We start from the raw sequence: 17,515 nt of genomic DNA, 5'->3' as shown, positions 1-17,515 counted from the left end.
CTGTTCTTCCAGAGGCACGATGGGTATGCGCAGTTGTTCTCTCTCTCACACACACACACACACACACACACACACACACACACACACACTGACACAATCTCACACACACACTCACTCACACACGCATGCACGCACAAATGCACACTCACACACACACACACACACACAGACTCACTCACTCACACAATCTCACACACACACTCACTCACTCACTCACACACGCATGCACGCATGCACGCATGCACGCACTCACTCACACAATCACGCACACACACACACACACACTCACTCACTCACTCACACACGCACACATGCACTCACTGACACAATCACACACACACACACACACACACACTCACTCACTCACACACACACGCACACACGAATGCACACACACACACACACACACACACACAGAAACACACACACACACACACACACACACACACACACTCACTAACTCACTCACACACGCACTCACTGACACACACACACACACACACACACACACAGGGGAGAAGCCGAGGGCCCTTAGTCATGACAGGCAAGAAGTTATATCCAGAAATTGATGGCGTGGCGCTGGCCAACAGAAATAAAGCGCGAGAGGGGGAGAACAACAACAGCAACGCGAGCCCTGCGGCCCAGTGGGCGAAGAGTATTTATGCTCAGGGAGAGGATTTTACAGGATGCTTTGATCGCGGTGACACCAAGCATCGAGCTGTTGTCAGAGTTAACAGGCATCGGGCCTCGAAGTGACAGTTTCACTTCGGTTTTTGACTCGTTGGAAATTAAAGTGCGTCGTCAGCCTCCATCCGCTTACAGTATGAGTCAACACGTGTCATTCCACACAAGCATGATTCACTGGATACTGTAAGCAGCGCTGCACGCTAGCGGTGACCAGCCAGTCTGTTCCAGGCATCGCAGGTTTCACTGGCTGGTGAAGGCTTCGCTCCAACACGCGAGACGAAAGCAGCAAGTCGTCCGGGCTCGAGTTCACGTCACATGTGCAGAGGAACTGTGGAGGAAACGTCCAAAAAAGCAGGTTTCAGTGTTAACTCTGCCACCGACGGAGCACTGGTCCCACAGGCCTCGGGGTGCTGGGAAAGCGAGTGATTAACGGCGTGAGCCTGCGCAGGAGCCGGTGTCTGTTTGTGTTTGTGTGATGATCCAAACAGAGCGCTGGGGTCGCAGGCCGGGCCTGCGCAGCCCGTCGATAAGGAGACGTGGAGCAGGGAGCATCAGACGCGTGTCACACCCCGAGACATCACGTCTCACGGCCAATTATTTTTCTCCCTTTTTTGAATTGGAAGACTTTTTATTTTTGTTGCAGCGATTGCTCAAAAACTCTCCGTTTCTGCCCTCGGCACTAAAATAGGCAAAATGATTATTATCCAACAGTGGATGTTGCTGCTCATTAATCGCACACAGCTCGCATGTATCAAACGCTGACAAGCTAATTATTTTGATTGCGTAACACGTTGGGTGGCTGGAAGTTTCTTGTGTTTTCCACTGAACATACTGTAAACTGAAAACATCAGATTTTATCTGCAGGCACAGGAAGCTGCAGACAAACACGCTGTGTGTACACACGCTGACCCGCACATGTGAAGGGAGGAAGACGTGCACGGGTAAACACGGAATATTCCCAAACACCAGTAAAAGCTGCTGTGTTTACATGCTCCGCTGATAAACGTGCCATGTGCTTAGCCGAAGGTGGTGGTGGTGGTGGGGGGGGGGGGGGGGGGGTATGGGGGGGTCTTGTTAGCCAGACCCTGGGAAGATAAGCTCAGCAAACCATAAGACCTCTATGGAAAATCGGGCTCTTGGGGTGGAGAGAGGCGCGGGGTCAGAGGTCAGGGTCGTGAGCCCTGCTTCCTCTCTGCCGCATGAATACAGCAAAGCTGTACCGCAGTCTCACTTTACAGCCTGGGGGGGAAAAGGGGGCTCCCACATGCGAAGGAGCCTCTTGGGGGAGGTGAGACGAGGATATACTTAGTGTCGCAGCTTGTCGACGGGGGCTATGGAGCCTCTGACCCCTGAGGCTGGGTCTCAGCCTCCGCGCAGCAACAAGTCATGGCCACGACGCCTCGCACGCTGTGAGAAGGAACTATTCCGCTCTGTGCTCCGCGCTATTTTAAACTGAGCCAATACAGTATGTTCAGTGTGGTTTTATTAACGCCGGTGGTGGATACTGGTTCTAGGAATTGTTATCTTAAAGTCCCCCCCAACACCACGTCACACCGCTGACGCTACTTCCCACGTGTGTTATTCTCAAGAAAGAAGGAGGATGAACAGCGTCTCGATGTTTCATTGATCGGTTATTTTCCACTACTTCCCAGATGTTCCCTTTGTTTTCACTCTACTCCAGCGCATACGGAACACGTGAGCGCAGACACTCAGTCCCGAGGGTCACGACTCTGTTCAGCCTCATGCAGAGTTTATGAGGTCCAGGGAGCCGTGGCTGCTCAGAGGAGCAGTGAAACGGCCAGTAAACGGTAACAGATGCAGGAGCCGTGCTCACAAGTTTAAGCAAGAACACGAGCTGCGATACGGACGCAGCGTCCAGCTGTGAGGGTTACGCACAAACATGCTCTATGACCCGTTACTGTCCACAAATCACACTGGTTCATCAGATTTTAGTGCCTTAAATGTTGTTTTAATAAACTAGAATGGCTGAACACTTGGGAGTCTCTGTTAACAGCTACTGTGGCACTTTGCATTTTAGCAACCAATGAAGCCGTTTTTATGAGTCCGTGTCTGATTTGGCTCGGCTAAATTACTACTCTGTAGGTTTTACAACAAGACAAAGATAAGATGAGCGCCGCTTGCACCCGAAGATGAAACACAATTAGTTTTACATAAAATCCCCAACAATATTCATCAAGAGTTGTTACATGATGTTTCACTTTAGGGAGTTAGAACATCACCAGTAACTGTGAGTTGAAGTCATAAACATGAGATATTTGGAAAATTGAAAATATGTTGAAAGGGAGTCTTCATTTAGTGCAACTAGTTCATTTGTCTAAGCAGGTAACAGTTTAAATATGAAGCAGCAACAACTTTAATATATTGCATTAGCTTCAATCATTAACTGGTTTGATGATTTTACCTAATGTGTTATTAGCAAGTGTATGAGGTAAAAAAACGTTTGCTGCTCATTTAAACTTCACTTTACACAAAATCATTATTTATCAATTACTTCTGCATTTGTTGATTAGAAGTTAGTGTGTTGGGAGGATGGAACATTCAAAGAGATAAAGGTTTTGCACAATGTTATGTAATGTAAAATACTTTTGCTTATCTGATAAAAGTTTGAATGATGTGGTCATGAAGTGCACAATAATAAAATCAAAGAACACAGAACATTCATTCCTGAAAAATATAGATTTAATCCAAGTTGTGAAATCAACAACGAAAGACACGTTTTATGTAACAAAAACGAAGCGGCACTAGTTCATCTTGTTATCATTTGCAGCAAATGTGCAGTATTTCCAGCTAACCAATGCAGTGGGCTGAATTACAATAAATAAAAGCACCATGCAGTCATGAAAGCTGTAGCACAAAAAGTCAGCAATTGCACATGACATGGAGAATTTTTTGGCTGTGAATTAAACAGCTGTGGGTGTATTTTTCCAGGTCTGTGTCCTTACGTACGCTGTACTGGTTATCTGTACTGGAATTCATTGCACCGCTGCTGCTATGCAAATCAACTCAGCTGTTTTCTGGGGAAATATAAAGGTTGTGGGCAGATTGAAATGAGAATGGAAACGTTGATCAAAGTGTCCATAACAATGTCTGCTGGCAAAGTGGCCTATTTACGCTGCATGATGAGACGCGGCGCTCGACAGTCTGGATGAGATGCGAGATGACAGTGTGGGAATGAGGTCCCTCCTGGTGCCAGCTGCGGTCCCTCAGCTGCGTGTGCTGTAGAGGTCTTCGTCCTCGGGGCTGGACTGGCCGAAGTCCAGGAGAGAAGGGTCGGCCTTAAAACTGGAGCTCCCTGGAGGGCAGCAAGAGAAATACAACAAAACCTCAGTAACAGCAGCAGAAAAAAAAGGTTGAAAGTTTACGGAGGCAAAATCTGTATCTAACCACTACAACACCAGCAATTCTTCATGGTACATTCTGTACCATGACAATTAAATGTTGCCTAGGTCACTGCACATCTTTATAAAATCACCTCACCTCTGAGTCAAGCAGAATGAAACAAAGAAGAAAGTCATGTTTACAATCATTAGTTTAATTAATTAAACCCAGAGGGAGATCTCTGAACCTGTTAGTTAAAACATATACTATATCTATCTATCTATCTATCTATCTATCTATCTATCTATCTATCTATCTATCTATCTATCTATCTATCTATCTATCTATCTATCTATCTATCTATCTATCTATCTATCTATCTATCTAATACCTGTAGTTATAGACTAAATAACTCAAAAGGATTAATTACAGATGCCAAAGAAAACAGTATGTCCAGTATGTCAACTAATACTCACAGTATTAACAGAGGTATTAAAGAGCTGACACTTTAATTACTGGATAATTACTAAACATTGGAGCACTTGGAGCACGTAATAAAAAACTACTGTGTCATAGGACATCATTTACTACCAAATGATGCTAACTTTTCCTGAAGAATTGATGTAAATGACATTTGCAGAAAATTACTGAGACGTTTATTACTGGTGTTTACAGTTGTAAGTAAAAGAAACTGCATAGTTCAAAGTATGCTGGCTTTGGATATAAATTCAAAAATATATAAATATAGTATATAATCCACTCAATGAAACCAGAATGCAGGTTTGAAACGAGCTGAGAGCAATTTACATTTAGTAGCAGAATACTCCCAAAGACTCAGACATATTGTCTATAAAAGGATGAAATTTAGTGAAGTTTGTGGCTTCAGAGAAGTACTGTAGCTGCATAGCAAAGATCATTCCAGAGGCCAAACACAGAATGCTCAATTAGGAGATAAAAATGGTTAAAGGCAGGATTCACTGCAGCTGGTTAACATCTCTGTTCATGAGTTAATGACTTGCAAAACCTTGAATAGGCATGATACCGTGGCTGTGGATGGGGAAGCAGAGCTAGAAATGTTTGGGATGAATACAAAAACACCATATTTGGTTTAGAAAGCTGTGCTGGCGGTGGACCTGAAAACAGCTTCTCTTCAAAGAGAGGGAAATAAATCACTGGATAATGTCAGTGTGGCAAGATGGAGCTCAGAACAAGCAGTGATGTGGTAGCGTAGGGAAACAGCTGAAAAATGGTCCAGAACTGCTCCTGAATATTGTGCAGGTCTAATTCGCAGGAAGCACCAACCAAATTCCATGAAAAACAACATTTGTTTAACAAATAAATCAAATATAGGAAAATAAAATTTCCCACCTGGTTGTTATAGGTTAATAATGATAGCTTGGCATAAATGAAAAACACCCAACTCCAGAGAGCCAGAGCAGGCATCAGTACCTTTCTGACTTTCTGTGGATGGCTGTTCAGTAGGAGGTGTGAGTGTCGGTGTCTCCTCCACAGCAGCAGACTGGTTGTCTTCATCTGCCTCAGCTGATTCAACAGCTGGCACTGTGGAGCAGTCAACACAGGGTTTACAGGGTTAGCAGCAGTTACTTAATGTGACTGTGGCTGGCTCAAATAAGAAGCTACTTAGAGACGTATAATATTTACAAACATTTTTAAATGGTTATTGTTTTTTTGTATTTTTAGCTGCAGGGTTTTTATCTTTTTTTCATTTCTCTCCTATCGCCAAGCGGCTCCTTCATTATCAATCTATTTTTGTAAGATAGATATTAATATATTTTGTTTTTTGTGCTGTTTATCTTGCAGCCATTAGTTGTAATTCTTTCGCCTAAAAAATACTTTCTATATAACTAAACTGGAAATGCAAAACAGACATTATTATTAGAATGTTCCAAAAATGTAAGGCTTACAGAAAGAGAAAAGAGGCTTATAATAAATCACTAGTGCACTTTCAGCTTCTTATCATAATAGGACAGGATACTGATGGTACCTATGGGTTCCTCTGAGGACTTTGGAGCAAGTGTTTCCTCTGTGGATGGAGCAGACGTCGATGCCTCTGGGTGAAAGCTCAGCATAGACTCAGCTGTGCTGGTTTGTGGTGGTACTTCTATAGGTGATTGTTTTAGGCCTGAGGGCTCCTTGCTTTCAACAGGAACATGTGGTTCATGAGAGGTTGTGATGGTTTCAGTCTGTGATGGAGCTGAATGTAGAGTAACACAGGGTTTGTAGGGAAGTGGAAATACAGACAATCACTGGTACCACGATTTTGAGTCATTACATAAAAGACACATGAATAGTGTTATGACTCTATAATACCTGTGTTGGGGTCTGTTTGGGTCTGGTCAAAGGAGGAGTCTGAAAGTGTCACTAATGAAGCCTCCTCAGTTATGACACCGACACCAGGCTCAGCAGACAAAGAAACAGCTGATTCCACTTCTGATGTTGTAGCTCTTGGTGTAGAACTGGACTCAGAAGCCACCTCCACGACTGCAAACTCTACAGAGGACTAATCCAGACATGATAGCAATGAGAAGACAAAAAGCAACACCTTTACCTGCACACTATTCTATTTGAAAAAAAAAATTTGATTAGTCACATGTAACAAGCAACACTTATAAAAGCACTAAGGTTGCTATTTTACATTTCAGTTGTAAATGTGTCCATTTATTAAACTGACTGAAGAAAAAAAAAATCATTAGCATTTTGCCTCGCAAGCATTCTTGTTTTTGACACTACAGTGAATTTAACAGAAGTGTGACCTTTAATCTCGAGTCACGAAAACCTTTAAACAACGGAGAGCAAATTCCAGTAACGGCACAATGATCAAAGAGCAAAGTGCAGAGAAAGGAAACAGAACCTGACCTATTCAGATGCAGAAAAGGGATTATTTTTTAGCAAGCAAATATGTAAATCAGTAAGTGGGAAGAGGTTTACCATTAATGGGTAATGGTTTTAGTCAGAAACAGTAGCTTCTATATTTAAATTAGCAGCTAAATCCAAAAAAATTGGTCATAGTGAATGAATATGACCGCTAACCTGTGGTTGTGAAGGAGTAATCTTCTTATCAACCTGCTCCAGGGTCTTGGGCGCCAACAGTGAAGATACCGTAGCACTGCTCCACTGTCCTGCAGCATACACCTTCTTACCTGTCACCTTGACAGTATGAAACACAATAACTGTTAATAATGTGAATAGATTTGGGCTGATCGTGCTGTTAAAAAGGGGAGAGGATTTCAAAGCCTTTACCTTTACCACAGCCACTGTCTGGGCCGGGTAACACACCGAGGCTCCTGCAAACATCAGGCCCAGCGGAACTGCTAGCTGCTTGAAACGAGAACCTAAAAGGAGAACAGTAATCAGTCCAACTTAGCAAAGATTATAGCATGAAGGTCAGCATCATCTGAAACAGCAGCATTGTATAGATCAGTAGACAGGGTCTATTATTACTTATTGAAATCAATACCATAACAGTAAAATAACAGATGCTGTCATGAGTCACTGAAACTGTCCAGATAATCAGAAATAAGACGAAAGAAATCTGTGATATGATGTATTACAAACACAGGGAGTAGCTCCGTTACGTTAGTATAATAAAGTGACTACTCCTGGCTTACTGCAAAGCCAAGTGCCAAGTCTCATCTAACCTTTGCAAGCGCTGAAGTACCATGATGCATGGGACTCAACAAAGTCCCGGTTTCAATACATCCGAATTTCACGTGGAAAAAACATGGTAATTTTTCAACCCATAACGATGAAGTGCGTGCGAGCGTGGGATCGTCAATATTCCTCGAGTTTCAACCACATTACGTTAGTAGCTGTGAGTTGTGAGAACAGATTTAGTTTTTCTCACATGCATTTCCTTTCTTCTGGTTGCAAATTATGGCCTGCAAGAGGTTTGACAACCACACACATTTTGGTAAATGACAACAATCACAGGAAATAAGTTACTGTATTTGTATCATCATTGCCGACATTTCCTCAAACTGTTATGCGTACTGTTTTGTAACCTTGTTCTTTCAAGTGTATTTAATTGTAACCGTATTTTCTGAACTTGTCATTTTTTGGTGGAGATTTTTTGACTTCCATTACTAACTTATGTTATAACAGTATTTAGTTATTACAATTAAAATCTTAATCTTCTGGTATTTTAGCTTTACTCCTCCCTAAAGCTTTGACATCTTAGTTACTCATGGTTATTTATTTGTTTGTTAATATACTTATTTGTTCAGGAGCTTCTATGCCCACCCTTTAAAGTGAAAGTTATCTTTGCTGCTTCAAGCTCCTTCCCACAAAAACTACTGTACATCTACACACGTGCACTTAAGCAAGTCACACTTCTTAAAGTGGTTATGGATGTGTTCAGGTCTACAGTGTATGACAGAGTAATGTTACCTTTCCGTGCCAAGACCATGCCAAGCAGGCCAGCCATGGTGATGGTACTAAGTCGTGGTAGAAAACCTGGGGGAGGGTCTTTCAAGTAGTAGTATGCATCTGGAAAACCAATTACACCAGATCCAAGTTAGCATGATCACAGTTGTGAGCTGATATGGGAGCCCCTGAACTTACTACTTTTAGTATAGCAGTGACACCGCAAGTGTTCACATACAAGAAAGAGGACAACAACACATTTTTATTTCCTGTGCGCCACCACTCTGAATTTGAATTGCGCACTCAACCTCCAGCTTTAATGCAAGGAGTTTAAAACTCCGGAATTAACCATTCAGGATTTGCATTCACACAACCATGTTCTTCGGAACTTAAATAATAAGCAAATTGCAAATAAGAGAATTTAGTGGAATTCTTTGTTTCATTTCAATTTTAATGTGGTGGTGTGGAGAGGACAAATGAGGACAAAACTGAACTTTGGTGGCATTATTTATGCATTCTTATTTATGTTTTCTGAGAATGTGAACCTACATGTAGGTTGTATACAGCAGCTGTATAAACCGCACACAGATAGATAGGCACATGTAAAAGAAGTTGTGAACAGAAGTGAGAACAATAAATGAATAAGCAAGTAATGTGTTACAATGACAAGAAAAAACATACTCAGTAAATCTATTTATATCTGACCTTCACAATATTCACAAATAAAGCAACAATAAAACAACTGGCATTACTGTTTATTTCTTTACACCCATAAAGTAAAAAAATAAAGACGCTTAAAGATCAATGGAGGCCGTTATATCTTACAAGACTGTTTCAGGTCAGTTACATTTTAGTATATCTGGCCTTTTTAAAGGTTCCAGGGTGGCCTTGGATGTTTAAACTGATCCAAAATGATGGTGACGTGATCTAACCACACGCTTTGTAAAATTGAAATTGCTTGAGGTTCCCACAGGAGCACAACTGCAATTTTAGACAGACTTAGAACTAAATAGCGAGCTGGAAAAGGTCAGTTTGATGTCCGTGTGGAATATCTCAGAGGTCCCTGTTGCAGCTTACCCACATAGAGAGCATGTGTGAAAGGGGCACAATGAAGAAACTACTCTACGATAGCGCACTGATTTTTAATGACACAATAAATGAACTTGGTAATAAGTTTGAGTGGGGGAGAATCCTAGATATAAATAAGGTACCTACTGTTGACTCACCCTCTCCTGCATGGTAAAGATTAACACTTCCCGTTTTCACAGAGAAACAGGCACCCTGAAGGGAAAACAAGGAGAGAACTGAATCTACTACCAGATCATCAAAATCAATTCTAAGTATCCTGACAATATTCAAAAAAATATGTATTTATGTGTATAAAAATATGAGTATGTGTCCTTCTTACTTTTTTCAGTTTCAAACTGTCAAAATGTCTCTAACAAACCTGTTACCTCTGCAGCTTTAACAGCTTGAACACTACTTCCTGTCTGACTCCTCAACTTTTTGCAACATTGTACCTGCACAGAGCACTTGCAGTATGCGAGACTGCGCTGTGTAGCCACAACAGGAACAAAACCCGGGGTTCAGTGTTGGAAAAGTTACAGCGCCGATGCAAGATAAGAGCTCTTTAATGTAGCCCTTGTTCCAGCTCATGACAGTCTACAGCGCAAACGTGTTAAACAGGATGTGAAGGCATGAGTTATTTTTGCAGCAAGTGAGTTTGCGAAGTACATTTTTTTCCAGGCAAACAGCTGTAGAGACACACGCAGCGTCCACGCACCTTAACAGTCTGGACAAAAGGCATTATGCTCTCTCTCGCTGTAGTTAACCCGCTCTCAATGACACCAGGCCTCTCTGGAAGAAACACCTGAGCGGACTGTGGCACTGGGGTGTAGATGTTCAGCTGGGGGGAATTACAATGATAGTAGGATGCAACAATTTAGTAAATGGCCTAGAGTTTTCTTCATCTGCAAACATTTAGGCACAGCCATACCTTTTCTCTGGTGATCCCATCAGCCGGTGCTTCGCTCACATTGTACACACGAATGGAGGCTATTCCCAGCACAGTTGGGACGGCCACCATCACCACCTAGTGCACAGCATCTGTTAGCTCATGAAAACAACACATCTAACAGGTACTAATCACTCACGTGGATGGTTTACACAGGGAAAAACAACACCCCAATGAGAATAACTGAACTAAAAACTAAAGCTAAATTAAAACCAATCGTGTCAAACGCTCCTTTTGATTACACTTATCATAACATCGTTTATGTAAATATATTCAGATTATTTTAACCACTGACAGACACGTGACATGTTGCAGTTACTCAGCGTTAGTTAGATGTTAACTAGTTTGTATTACTGACAACTTATCAACGCGATAGCTAGGGTGAAGGTCTAACTAACTAACTAATGAATCAATAATGAACGCTGGATCTGTGCTTATGAATCACACAGGCTAGTTCACCGAGTGGCGTTGGGTCTGGCATTGGTGAAGGCGTTTTTAAACGTTTAATGGAGCTACTGTGACGTTAGTTTATCTGAACGTTAACCTCTGAACGTACTGTAAATGCCGTTAGCATTGACTCAAACAGCGAGGCTAACACTTAGCACGGTTATTTCAATAAAGCATGAACGCCAGGGAAGTGACAGTCACTGTAGGTTTGCGGTCGCTGCTCTGGGTCCGCTGAAATTAACAACACACCCGCGCATTCCTTGTAAACATCCATTTCACACACACAAAAACCTCCCCCAAGAGAAAGCGTCAAATATTTCACCTTGGCCGCCATGACAGCGATCCTCCTTCTTCTATGGGCTTCGCTGTGAGCTGGTCTCAACGAGGTCCGCTGCCGCCACCTGACGGACCGAACATGCAACTGCACGTTTTGGGTTTCAGGGTGACGTCATCGAGCAGACGCTTCATACAGCTCAACTCACAAACCCTTAATAAAGCACGTGTGAATCACGGTCATCCCGTTATATATTCTCTCATATTTAGCAATTCTTTTGCAAAAACAACTTTATGCACACAAATTGAAATTGATTGTCAAAATCAACACAGTACATATGTCACAGAAAATGACACACACACACACATAAACAGAACATATGTCATAGTGCAGAGGATTCAGTTTATTGAAGTCAAAGTTTAACAACTCAAGTTTACAATCTGTATCTTTTGTAATATATATTCATATATATGAAACCAAAAAAGGCTACTTTAGGAAGAATAAATGTCATTTTCTTTCTTTTTTAATATCATTTTTAGTCAGTTAATGTACAGAATAACAGTAAGCTAATATTATTCTTGAAAAAGAGCAATATGTTCCTTTTTTAATGTCGCAGTGCAACTTACATCTTACACACCTGTGCAATGTACCATGAGGTGTACACCCCTGAAAAAACACACAGTGGAATCTCCCTTTTCGGCCTGTTTCTGCAGGTCTACACACACAAAGGTCTGGGAGGAATAACACAGTCTGTGCCTACAAATCATAACTCATACAACTCTTTAATCTACAGTGTGTTGCCTGCTCTGAGGAGCAGCGGATAGAAAAAGAAGACCGACACTACGGATGAGAAACAGAGAGAGGTCTGCAGACTGGAATTGTATTGTAACTCTTCTACAGCTGTGTGTGTGTGCGTAGGAATACCAGTATAGTCAGTCCATCGTTGCCAAAGAGAGGGTTGGGAGGCACAGGGAAAGTGCTTGCATCATTTAGTTTTCTTTGTGGTACTCTCAAATTAACCATTAAAAAAACATGAGCTATATCTCTGGGGTGTGTTTGATTTTTCACGAAAGTGTGACATGATGGAAAACTTGAACCTACAGTCAAAGAACTACAATAAAATGCGAAGAATAAGTACAGATAGTGCTGGATGCAGCAGGTGCTACGCTTGTTTCTCTGAGCTTTCAACACTAGGGGGCGTCATTGAGTCCTTGGCCTGATATTGCAGATGAAATGATTCATCCGGGTTTCACAGACGTTAAGACCATTTAGCGTGGAGGTCTTTCGCGTCCAGTACCTTATGCTTGAAGGGAAGTCAGACACAAAGCTTTCTTTTTAGAAGTAACTGCACTGCTGCTTCTCAGGTAAGATTCCTATGGTCACAGATTGTGTGCCAGTCTTTATGTTCAAACAGCACATTAAAGCCTTCTCGTTGGACACGAAAGAAGGATCTGCATTTAACTGACTAACCGAGTGGCGAAACGCTTCCCTCGGCCTTGTACAGTGCGTGTCTTTAAAGACTAATGAAAAACCAAGACGTATACAAACCTAGAAATAAAGTCATTCCTCAACAGTTCGCTTGCACGGGTCATGCGCTACGGGTCTAATCATCTTGCAATCATGAGAAAGATATAAAAAAAATATTAAAAAAAAGAAGCGCCACAGATGATCCATAATAGTGTACCCTGTCCAATCACGTCAGTCCCAGGCCTTTTTTTTCTCATGCAACACATCACCAGGAGTAGGATCAGCTGGAGCAATAAAAGCCGCCAGGCAGCTGTCAGTGGTGGTGGTCGTTTGCCTCCTAGTTGCTCAACTAAACACCCTGAGTCTACAGAGTGAAGAGGGGGGGACACTGCAAAACCTTGGCATAGAACACATCATACTTTACATTATATCTATGACACAAAATGTAAATAGATTTATATATTCTTCTATGTTTAAATATATTTGTAGACTGTACACAAATCCTTAGAAAATGAGACGGCAAATGCTTTTACCTGATATTTTGAAACAGCAATGGTATAAGAGGCCAATGAAACATAGACCCTGTGGATGCAGCCAATGGGATATAGAGATATAGAAAGTGCATTCTTCGTAGTGAGTGACTTCATTGAAAAGAACGTTCTAGCTCTTGCAATCGCTATCTAAGAAAAAAAATAACAACAAAACGAAGAAAAGTCTTGCACCCACTCAAATACATACTCTCTGTCTTCCCTCCGCTACCTCTAGAAGCATATCACAGTGGTAGTGGAACGCAAACATTTACATCAGTATACACAGCAGTATACAAATATACATAAGTCTCTGAGGACTAAGAGAGAGAGAGAGAGAGAGAGAGAGGAAAGAAATAATAAAAAGAAGGAAATGGAGAAGCACAGAGGGAGAGAGAACGCCTTCTGAAGTGTAGAACTGCACTCAAACAGAGGAGCCTCCTTCTGCACGTAAAGTTGTGTTTTCTTGTCACAACAGTTCACAGTTTGAAATAATGTGCATCAAGCCAGCACGACGGAGTCTCAAAGCTGGCGACTGCAGCTGTCGTCAGCTGGGACGGAGAAACTCGCATAGGTAGCTACCTTTCACAGTCTTACGCGAACTCAAGTCACGGCTCTCGAACGCTCGCCGCAGGTCCGCCTGGAGTAACAGTGAGGTCCCTGTAAGTGGGTGAGAGATGCGGTGAAAGAAGAGACAGAGAGAGAGAGAGAGAGAGAGAGAGAGAGAGAGAGAGAGAGAGAGAGAGAGAGAGAGGGAGGGGTGGGGGAGAACTGGTGGCTCTGGGTGCAAAGTTCATCAGTACAAAAGTACAGTGCTCTGGTGAAAAGGATTCTCCTCTGTATTGCTGCTACATAGCTCCCCCTGCCCCCTGAAAGCAACCTGCCAAAGAAAAGCAAGGACCGAGAGAATACAAAGGAAGGAGTGCGTGAAAAAGTCGCCTTTTTTCCCGTTTGCCCAACAAGCATGTGGAGTTTATGCTGAGGTCCATAGACAAAGGAAGATTAATGCTTTCTGCTCAGGCATGCAATAGGCACCCTGTGGGGTCCTCAGGATTATCAAAAGTTCATACACGCAGGTCTCAGACTGTTCCTCCTATGATATTTACACATCTTACAATCTGTGTGTGTGTGTGTGTGTGTGTGTGTGTGTGTGTGTGTGTGTGTGTGTGTGTGTGTGTGTGTGTGTGTGTGTGTGTGTGTGTGTGTGTGAGCGTGCTCAGAGTCGTGATCGGGAGAGGACGTGTATCACATGTAAAACTGTGTGTGTGTGTGTGTGTGTGTGTGTGTGTGTGTGTGTGTGTGTGTGTGTGTGTGTGTGTGTGTGTGTGTCTAGTCTCTGCTGCTCCTTCCCTTTCCTCACACGTGTGTCTCGATGAAGGAGTGTGTGTGGGTCATGAGCGGCGCCCCCAGCGGGGAGAGGTCGTCCTGGCCGTTGGTGCCGGGGCTAAGCTGGCAGATGTCCGCGTAGAGCTCGCTGTGCCACAGCTTCCACTCTCTGAAGGTCTGGGAGCACAGGCCAGGGTCCTCCAGGAGGGCGCAGATCACCGCCAGCTCCGACTCTTTGGCCTAGTGGAGGAAGGAGACGGCAGAGAGTCACCGCGGGGAAGCGTCTGGCGCCCGCTTAGACCAGAGTCTCCTCCCCGTGCTACCTTCAGGGTGCTGCGGAGGGCCCGGATCCGGTGCAGCCTGTCGTTGAGCAGGGGGTCCCTGGTCCTCTGGGTGAAGCAGCGTCGGAGCTCCTGCCTGCTGCAGGGCCTCGGGTCCCCCAGGGCCGTCACGTTGGCTTGCTCCAGGGCTCGATACAGCTGCTCCAATCCGTCCAGTGGCTCGGGCTCGCGGGCTTCTGACACCCGCCGGTCCCGTCCCTCAGACACTCTCCTCTCCCTGCTCTCAATCCTCAACTCCCGCAGGTCTGTGACAGGCAGGAGACGTCCATTGACAGTGTTACATTCAACATGATGTTAATGCTGCACATAGACCTTATACATAGCCGTGTTTTACTTCCTCACCCTCCTCCCCCTCGAGCATCTCGGCCGCGTGCCCGTCTGCCTCCTCGTCCTCGCTCCTCTCCTCCATGTGAGCCGCGGTGTGTAGCAGCTTGCCCGGCATCGGGTCCCGGTTCCTCGGCAGACTCTGGCTGCGCTGCTTGTGCGAGCGCCGGTGCGTGTGGCTGTGCGTGTAGGGCCCGCGCTCCAGCGGGAAGGGCCCGTCCCGCTCCCGGTCGCGCTCGGCGGCGTGGTGTCTCCGCACGGGCAGCGTGGCCTGCCGGCGCCTCTCCGGGGACATGCCCTGCCTGCCCAGGCCCCCGTACAGCCCCATCTCGCCGGCCATCAGGCCTCCGTAGTCGCTGTCCCCGGGCGCCGTCTGGAGGAAGTGCAGCCCCGCGCTGGTCAGCGGGGTCTCTATGAGGTCCTGCCAGGAGCGGCGCTCGCGGTGGGACGAGCGGCAGCCGGACGAGTGGGTGCTGGTGCTGCCCGTGCCCGTGCCCACGCCCATGCCGTCGCCACGCTGGTCCTCGGCCGAGGAGTGGGAGTGCGTGGACTCGCTGGAGAAGTGGCGACCGTGCTTGGGCTCTGGGAAGGGGCTGGAAGAATTCACCTGCGGAGGGAGAGGGGAGGTGGAAGAGGCCATCTGTGGAGGGACGGGGGAGGTGGAGGCACTCATGGGGGGAGGGAGGGGGGACGGAGTGGAGCGCATCAGGCTCATGGAGCTGACCGAGCGGGGCAGCTGCTCGTAGCTGTGAAGGAGGTTCGCCTGGAGGGCCACGGGTGAGTGAGGCGGACGGACAAGAGTGAGGAGCGAGAAATAAAAGTTGGCGGAAAGGTGAGGTTTCAAAGACAGTAAAATAAAGGCAATGTGATTTGCAAAACCAGGAACAGGAGGCGGTGTCCAAGGAAGAAGACAGGGCAGAAAGAGACCAAAAGATAAGCAATGAAATGGCAGATGAGCATCTCTGAGAATGACTGGCGCGGCTGTCATGAGGTTCAGCTGGGAAAAACGTGGCATCAGTGCCTGTCTGAACGTGTGGGCGATGTAATCCATCACAGGAAAGGATGTGTTTGTCGCCCCCTAGAGGACGTAATGGGAACCGTCTGTGGCAGCAGAGCAGAGAAGTGACGGCTGCTCTGAAGACGGTGACGCTTTTATATGTATGATCATTTATCTGTGTGTGTGTGTGTGTGTGTGTGTGTGTGTGTGTGTGTGTGTGTGTGTGTGTGTGTGTGTGTGTGTGTGTGTGTGTGTGCGCGCGTGCACTCACTGATGGTGTGCGGTGATAAGTGTCACACAGCGATGAGGGCCCCTCCTGCTTGAGCGTCATCGACCCGTCGACCTCGTCCTGATCGCTCTCACTCCAGTAGTCTGGTGTTGAAAAGCACTATCAGAGATTTGCGGGTGCAGGAGAACAAACAGTGGCCTCTTCAGGACCTCAGCGGATCTCACCTTCATCGGGGCGAGGCACCTTGTCGTCCGGGGTGTAGCCGATAGCGGCCAGGCCCAGCCGGTTCATCCACCTGTGAGGAGCACGGAGAGGGGACCAGTGAGGAGCAGGGAGTAAGTGATGTGACTCCTCCCAGTGAGGAGGACGCTAAGTGTGCGCTCACGCCGCTCCAAACTCAAGTGGAGCTGCCTAATTACTCTCCCCCAATTATCAGCCCATGTTGCCGAGGAGAGATGCGGATAATTAGAGCTCATCAGATAGCGCTCCTGCAAAGACGGTATCACCGCCATCTCCCTCTCACATCGTCACACACGTGACACGCTCACGCACACACATACACACGACAACAGAGGGTCAGGCTCATGCTTTATTCACACACAGCGTTGTGTTGTGCTACTTGAAATATTCATTCAGGACCATGTGAGTCCCCAGTCTTACACACACACACGCACACGCACACGCACACACACACACACACACACACACACACACACACACACACACACACACACACACACACTACCTGTTCATTTCCTCCAGACAATCTGTGGCGAAGAAGAAACTCTTGATTTTGGGATGACAGGCTTTGAAGGCGCTGTAATGAAGGAGCGGGATAATAATGTTTAATATTCGTTTGTGCGCTCGCTCGTGTTGCGCGTGATTAGTGACGGACACTCACAATTTCCGTCTGCACTCTATGGCTCGATCTATCCTGAACTCGGGCAGGCTGATGAAGCCCTCAGCTTTCTCATCCTGCAGGCGAAGACAGATGGAGGGCGGCGGTACATCGTCAACACACGGAACTAAACGTCATGCATATTGATGTCCCACTTTTATTTGGGATGGGAGCCGTCTAGGCTGCATACCACAACAACACGGGCTGCTTGCATTAGCTGGGACCAGCTGGGCCACTAGCCTGGTGTGAACATAATGTGTAT

The 17,515-nt window shown here is 45.3% G+C and overlaps 2 protein-coding genes across 6 annotated transcripts in view; both read right to left on the bottom strand.

The window, feature by feature from the left end:
- Positions 1-3,365: 3,365 nt before the first annotated feature.
- On the bottom strand, positions 3,366-11,331 carry apool (apolipoprotein O-like). The gene is made up of 11 exons (XM_029164672.3): positions 11,193-11,331; positions 10,406-10,501; positions 10,193-10,315; positions 9,636-9,690; positions 8,434-8,532; positions 7,288-7,379; positions 7,078-7,194; positions 6,358-6,547; positions 6,032-6,241; positions 5,476-5,586; positions 3,366-4,000 (listed from the first exon to the last, which is right to left on the bottom strand). The coding sequence occupies exons 1-11, from the start codon at positions 11,202-11,204 to the stop codon at positions 3,912-3,914; spliced, it is 1,194 nt and encodes a 397-aa protein (XP_029020505.1). The 5' UTR covers positions 11,205-11,331; the 3' UTR covers positions 3,366-3,911.
- Positions 11,332-11,526: 195 nt separating this feature from the next.
- The window catches only part of si:ch211-26b3.4 (connector enhancer of kinase suppressor of ras 2), a 49,487-nt gene continuing 43,498 nt past the window's right edge, over positions 11,527-17,515 (bottom strand). For 4 of the 5 annotated variants that reach the window (XM_029164669.3, XM_029164670.3, XM_041072617.2 and 1 more), the window contains 7 exons: positions 17,257-17,330; positions 17,101-17,172; positions 16,580-16,650; positions 16,398-16,498; positions 15,148-15,736; positions 14,788-15,050; positions 11,527-14,704 (listed from right to left, as the gene is read on the bottom strand). In XM_029164669.3, coding sequence (XP_029020502.1) covers positions 14,495-14,704; positions 14,788-15,050; positions 15,148-15,736; positions 16,398-16,498; positions 16,580-16,650; positions 17,101-17,172; positions 17,257-17,330 — 1,380 coding nt within the window. In that variant the 3' untranslated portion in view covers positions 11,527-14,494. Of the gene's footprint in view, positions 14,705-14,787; positions 15,051-15,147; positions 15,893-16,397; positions 16,499-16,579; positions 16,651-17,100; positions 17,173-17,256; positions 17,331-17,515 lie in introns of all 5 variants that reach the window. The other variant, XM_055512203.1, reaches the window with a different exon arrangement.

Source organism: Betta splendens, chromosome 10 (genome assembly GCF_900634795.4).
Source record: "Betta splendens chromosome 10, fBetSpl5.4, whole genome shotgun sequence".
In the NCBI taxonomy this organism is placed as follows: Eukaryota; Metazoa; Chordata; class Actinopteri; order Anabantiformes; family Osphronemidae; genus Betta; species Betta splendens.
Note: the sequence above shows the minus strand (reverse complement) of the source record. Positions and strands in the feature narration are given on the sequence as shown.